The 6,674-nt window shown below is 35.6% G+C and overlaps 1 protein-coding gene across 4 annotated transcripts in view; it reads left to right on the top strand.

The window, feature by feature from the left end:
* The window catches only part of Fam172a (family with sequence similarity 172 member A), a 420,557-nt gene that overhangs the window by 105,534 nt on the left and 308,349 nt on the right, over positions 1 to 6,674 (top strand). For 3 of the 4 annotated variants that reach the window (XM_026783727.1, XM_013349680.2, XM_013349682.2), the window contains one exon: positions 2,423 to 2,614. The exons of the other annotated variant lie outside the window; for it this stretch is intronic. In XM_026783727.1, the coding sequence (XP_026639528.1) occupies positions 2,423 to 2,614 (192 nt within the window). The remainder of the gene's footprint in view (positions 1 to 2,422; positions 2,615 to 6,674) is intronic. 4 annotated transcript variants of the gene reach the window in all.

Below are 6,674 nucleotides of genomic sequence, written 5' to 3'. Positions count from 1 at the left end.
TCAGCTTTCTGTTCACTGTGGCCAGTGCTGCCCAGTGACTGCTCTCTTACGGCTCTTCTCAAACATTTCTCTGTGGAATGTGTGTCTTCAGCTTTGTCTTCCCTACTGTACTTCAAATTTCACACATTTTTAATCCCCACGGGAACATCTTGCCTATAAGGTTAGCACCACACTTCATAGGGTTTATATCTGGTTAATATGGTTAATGCCATTTCCTCCTCAAGAGCTTGAACAGTGTCTTTCAGGATTCTGAAAGCAAGCCAGCAGGGAGGAAGCTTCTACTTCATTTCCCCCTGCATTAAGGCTAAGCACATGGCATAGGCTCCGATCCTTAGCTCATGTACCAGGGATAGACCCTCATTCCACTGCCAGGGACCCCTAAGATAAACTAAATTTCGCCACTGTCTCTCACATGCAGAGGGCCTAGTTTGGTTTCATGCAGTTTCCACAGCTGTGGGTCTAAAGTTTGTGAATTTCCAAGAACTTGGTTCAGCTGTCTCCGTAGATTTCCCTGTCATGATCTTGACCCTCTTACTCATATAATCCCTCTTCCCTCTCTTTGACTGGATTGCTGGTGCTCATTATCAGCCATTTTTAATGTCTTCTTTTGAGAACTCATTATTCAAATCTGTAGCACATTTTAAAATTTAATTTTTTTTGTTGAGACTTTCTATAGGTTTTGTGTATTCTAGATATGAATGCTCTGAATTATTTAAATTCTTTTCATTTAAAGGACATCACTACCAACAGTAAGATTCCATATTTCAAAAGTTTGTTCTTTATTTCCTGAGTACCTATAAGATGCTAGGCACTGAACTAGACCTAGAATGTAGCTAAATATAAATTACGAAATGTTACCTGGCAGTGGTGGTGCACACCTTTAATCCCACCACTTGGGAGGCAGGTAGATCTCTATTAGTTCTAGGCCAGCCCGGTCTAAAAGAGCTAGTTCCAGAACAGGCCTCAAAGCTACACAGAGAAACCTTGTCTTGGAAAAACAAAATTACAAAACAAAACAAAATGTTAATTTTTCTTAGAATTACTTTGTAGGGGAGAGAGCAGAGGATGAATGAGTGTGCACACACACATGTGCATGCATGCACACATCTATCATCTATGTCTGTCTGTCTGTCTATCTGTCTACCTATCTATCATCTATCTATGAAAGAAAGACTACACTACATTGTGTTTGATTACCATATGCGCTATGAAGGAGAATTAGACAGGGAGAGGGACTAGAGAATTCATGGTAAAACATTTGAATTAATTGTAGACATGGAAGGCGTTACTGAACAATAGTAACTATTCTTAAGCTCAACTCATTCTATTCCTACCAAACCAGTTGCTCTTTGTGTTCTGTTTACACAAATAGCAGAATCAGATGAGACCAATCTTGTTTTAAAAGCAGAGGTTTTTTTTTTCTATTCCTATGTGTTGTGAATGACTTGAAAAATTTAGAGTTTTAAATTTTATATTGAATTCCAGAGCATTCTGTGGAGTTGTATGTGAGTGCTGTTGTAACTTTGATAATTGTATGAACACGTGTTGTTGCTGGAGTGAACAGTATATACAGTGTGTAGACTGATTTTTTTTTTATGTGTGATCTTGTGGTGGAGGGCATGTGACTAGTTGTCAGTTCTGGTTTTAACCTGGTGTATTTGGCTTCCATTCTGAGTACTGGCCATTACAATGGAGAATACCACAGAGGTTGCTATACATATCTCATAAAAGGTTCAGAAATTGGCTTTTCTTAATATCTCTTGTATCTTTGAAATCTAGCTGCCCACCTTTGTAGTAGTAATCCATAAGTAAGTGATACATAGATATGGTGTCAGAATGTACATGTTACTGTTGTGTGTGCCCATGTTTGCAATTTGAATGTTTGCAGTGCTTTGGCTATTTAAATAGCTATATATTCCAGTTTGAGTTTTCCATTTTCTATCATAGGTGCAATGTGATTTAGTTACAGAGTTATAAACTACATGTAGTAAAACCTATAACTTGAGTTTATCTAAATGTAATTTTATCATTTTTGATGGTTATTTATTAGTGACTCCTCAAATAGATTGTGAGTAAATATGGGTGAAAAAAACAGTTACTATATGAACAACAGGAAGATTTTAAAAGTTAGTTATTATTTCAATTTAAGATGGCAATACAATAATAAATATATAATAAGATGTAGGAATGTATATTTTAATTCTTTTTCCTGTATTTTTATATTTAAATCGCTCTTTTGATACTTGTCCACTGAATATGTGATTGCTAGATTTTCTTGACTATCTTTCTCCTATTTTAATGTTTTTTTAAAAATTCTATAATAATCATTCAGTAATTTGTAGTAGCCATTAGTTGTTTTCTCATTGTGTGTATGCTTGATCTAGAAACATTTTATTTATTATTTAATTTTTTTTGATTACAGGTAGATGCCACTGAAAGTGAACCAAAGAGTTTTATCTTTATGAGTGAGGATGCTTTGACAAATCCACAGAAACTGATGGTTTTAATTCATGGTAGTGGTGTTGTCAGGGCAGGTCAGTGGGCTAGAAGGCTAATTATTAATGAAGATCTGGACAGTGGCACACAGATACCTTTTATTAAGAGAGCTGTGGATGTAAGTGAAACTTCCTTTGTTTGGGGGGCATTTTATAGTTCTGTTTTATTGCATATTACAATTTGTCTTTTCCAGAAGTATATTCTAAGCATAATCTTATCATTGTCATTATTTACCTTATTTGTGTGATGATTATTATTTTGCAGTAATGTGGGAAAATTTAGGATTGTTGAGCACATAAAGGTTTACATGTCTTTGAAATGAACATTTTCTTTGTTTAACTGTATGAACTGTGAGTTTAACTATTATAGCATACAGTCATCAAGAATGAATACTTGTGACCAGAAACAAAACACGGCTGCTTTACTTTTCTTTTCTAATGAGGGTAGACATTACAGAAAACTTACTGAAATCTGTTTGGTGAGGAAAAATAGAATAAGTAAATGTTTTGGCATTTAAAAAGTATTTTGGTGCCCACAAATAAAACATTCTAAGCTTAAAACAAATATGCAGAAGATAAAAATGTAATATTTCAGAAGTAATTTTTCTAGTCTAGTGTTGTTTTCGTGTTCAGCTGCTTTTCTTATGTCTCTTCTTAAGTTATAAACAACCAATTATCAAAAAGTATATGTTTCTTTTAGATACAATGAGAAATATTCATCAGAAAAATTGTCACCTTGTATAGAATATTTAAGGTAGAAAGGGTATGTAGAAATAGTATGTGTGTCTGTCTGTGTATCCATTTTCTAAAAATGACAATACATCTTATAATTAAAGTTGTATGTCTTGGATACACAACTACAGTGTCACGATAAATATTTGGATGTGTTCAGTTTTCTGTTACCTCAATATCATACTAAGAGTTAAGCCAAATCCTATAGAATACTTTTGTTATAGACTTCCTAAATCATCAAAATGCTGCATATTGAGTTTCTTAAGTTAATTGATGATCCACTTGTCACAAATGTGTGCTAACTTTAATTGTGATTTTAGAAAAATTGAAGTAAGTTATTACTCTGTTATGAAATCAGGACAATTAAATATTTCATTAACAAATTGAAGTTTATATTAAAATAACAGAGGAATTAGTCTTTTTTTAACTCTCTTATTTCATGTTAAAGGTAGTAAGCTCTGTGTCCAGTGCCTTCACTTGTGTTTATAATACAGTGAGTGTCTGTATATTTTAGAGAGAACATTATTTGCAAAATATATTTACAGCCCAATAAGTATTTGAAAACAGTAATAAAGAAATCAGGAGCTTGCATCAGTCACTCCTTGGGGGAAATGTTCCGTGTAATTTTATCACCCGCCCTAGGCTGCCTGCTTTGCCTTTTGTAGAACACTTGTCAATATGATTATCACGTAAAAGCAAATGTAGGAAACTGTGTCTAAAGTCTTGAGCCAGGTGTTGCTGGTGCACACCTTTAATTCCAGCTCGTAGGAGGCAGAGGCAGGTGGATCTCTGTGAGTTAAATGCTAACCTGGTTTGCAGAAGGAGTTCCAGGACAGTCAGGGCTACAGAGAGAAATCCTGTCTGTGGGGGAAAAAAGTCGTTGAATTAATAGAGAATTGCTTTGTTCAGTCCTTTTGAAAAACATGAGGATAGTAGGTCCTTTTTTTTTTTCTTTTAAGTGGGAATAGTGTTTTAAGTATAACAGTGTTCTTCTGCTTTGATTTCTCTACTTTTCTCAACAATAATAAGCCGTGGTTCTTTGAAAAGAAACAACTGATTTCTAAATGTATGGCATGTCTAATCTCTAGGTTTAGATAGTTAAATTCTCATTAGTTTTTAATATGAAATTTATTGTGTGAATTTCATCATGAATTTCTAAGATGAATTTCAAATCCAGATACTGTGACTTTTACCATTAATTTTCTTTCCTTGTGACTGCTCTGGGAGAGGGAAGCAGGCAGAGGAAAACCATGAGGAGAAAGGTACAGCCCCTCCTTAGCTTCAAGCATGCTAGCGCTGCCTTTATTTTCACTGTGTCCTGAAATTTCCCTTTGAAAAAGGTTTCCAGAGTATACAAAAGGTTAACTATAGTTATTTGGTTTTTTGTTCTGTAAGTTTTCATACTGTTGTGGAAGTCAGTTGTAATATTTTGCATGGGAGACATTATCATCTCTATGTAGTGTTTATTCTCAATAGATTATTTATATATGATTGGAACTTCTCATTTAGCTCCATATCAATAATTCCCTCTAGCATGGAAGTTATATCTGAGTGGAGCATTTTATTAAAAATACTGTTTTAATATATGGCTCCACTGTGACTGAATTGTGATTGTGAGTTTGGTAACCCAATGTTTCTCCAGAATTTCCTGGACTCCATATACATAATTAGAGCATGATAGGTGTTCCATCACTTTCATTTAGACCTTGACTATCAATATATATCTTAAGATTTCATCAGGGAAGATGGTACCTGTCGAAAAATCTTGTGTTGATGCTCATGAGGTTTTCAGGGTTAATGTTTTTAGCGTTTAATTGTCTTCATTACATAATACATAATCAGCTAAAGAAGTTTATCATATATGTAGTAATTTGAGAATTACTAAGTTTGTTGCTCTTTGGTCCCCACCCCTGTTTTAGGCATTTCTAGTTGTATGTGTAAAGGGGACAAGTAAAGTAGATGGCACTTAAATTTTTTAAACCCTGATAAATTTAAAAGAGATTATGTGGTTGAAGGAGATACCTTACTGACTTTCTCCTTGTCCCAGCTTGGCTGATTAAGTTGTATTGTCCAAGAGAACTGGGTGTGGGAGGTCTCCAAGGCAGAGATGGGAAATATGAGTTCAAGACTAGTTTGGACTGCATAGTGAGGCCCAGTTTCACAAAATAGCAAAACTGAAGAAATATGTTTTATAAACACTTCAGGACAGTGGTTCTCAACCCTCCTAATGCTCTGACCCTTGTTTTAATACCCCCAACCATAAATCTTTCATTGCTTCTTCATTGTTGTAATTTTGCTACTGTTATGAGTCATAATGTAAACATCTGTGTTTTTAACTGATCTTAGGTAACCCCTGTGAAAGGATCATCTAACCTCCCATGGTGGTCTTGACCCACAGGTTGAGAACCACTGCTTTAAGAGCTGTTTAGTGATCTGTAAAGTAAAAATAGTTCATGCTTTAGAATCCTGTTAAAGTGTAAATTGCTTTGTCTGATCCTTCTGCCTTTTCATCAGAAGGTCTTACTGGGACCTGAGGATTCTGAGGAGGAGTAGGTTGTGGGATTGACTAGATACAGAGCCCAGATGAAATGCTTCCTTCATTAGCATAGCAAGAGGCTATGTTCAAGTCACTTATAAAGATACCTTGGTCTCTGTATCCATCCAGCACACATCCTTCTGTCTACTGCAAATCACTTCTGGAATACATGATTTTTTTTTTTTTAAGGAAATAATAAGGAAAATGCCTCAGCATGTAAAGCTGTTACCTAGATATGGAAATAACCAGGTTTAATTGATGCCTGTGCTCTAGGGTGGCCTGAGGGGGTGGGGGTGGGGGACGGAAAGCCAACAACGTGACCAAGGAACACTGAAGAGGAATAGGTAAGACCACAGATTATTTTCTGAGGAGCAGTTTAAATAGCCTGTGGGAGTGATCTTGACCTTTCCTGGGGAGGGGTCAAGGTTTGATAGACTCAGGGGAGGGGCCTTCCAAAAATGAGGCCTGAGGCTGGGATGATAGATTAGATACTTCTAAATTCTTACCTGCCTTGGCAGGAGGCTGAGTTTCTAATGTATAGTCAAGGCAGCAGTCACTTCTCCAGCTAGTTTCCATAGACTTATTCACATCCGTATCATCTACTTTCTCCCCTTTGGTTTGTGTTATGGATGAATACTAACCCTCCTTTTTATTTTTCACTGTATGATTTCTGCCTGAAATGCATAAAATATTTAAGTATAGTTTTTGTTGAAAATAAATATTTTTCATATACTATATTCTGATCATGGTTTCTGAAATTATGGGGCGTGAGCGAGAACAGATCATGAAACACACAATGAAACCAACTTTAAGAGTTTATTATGAAAGAGAAAGACGTGTGTGTAGGTTTGAGGAAGTTGGTACAGAGAGAGAGAGAGAGAGAGAGAGAGAGAGAGAGAGAGAGAGAGAGA

This window comes from Microtus ochrogaster, chromosome 19 (genome assembly GCF_000317375.1).
Source record: "Microtus ochrogaster isolate Prairie Vole_2 chromosome 19, MicOch1.0, whole genome shotgun sequence".
Taxonomy (NCBI): domain Eukaryota; kingdom Metazoa; phylum Chordata; class Mammalia; order Rodentia; family Cricetidae; genus Microtus; species Microtus ochrogaster.
Note: the sequence above shows the minus strand (reverse complement) of the source record. Positions and strands in the feature narration are given on the sequence as shown.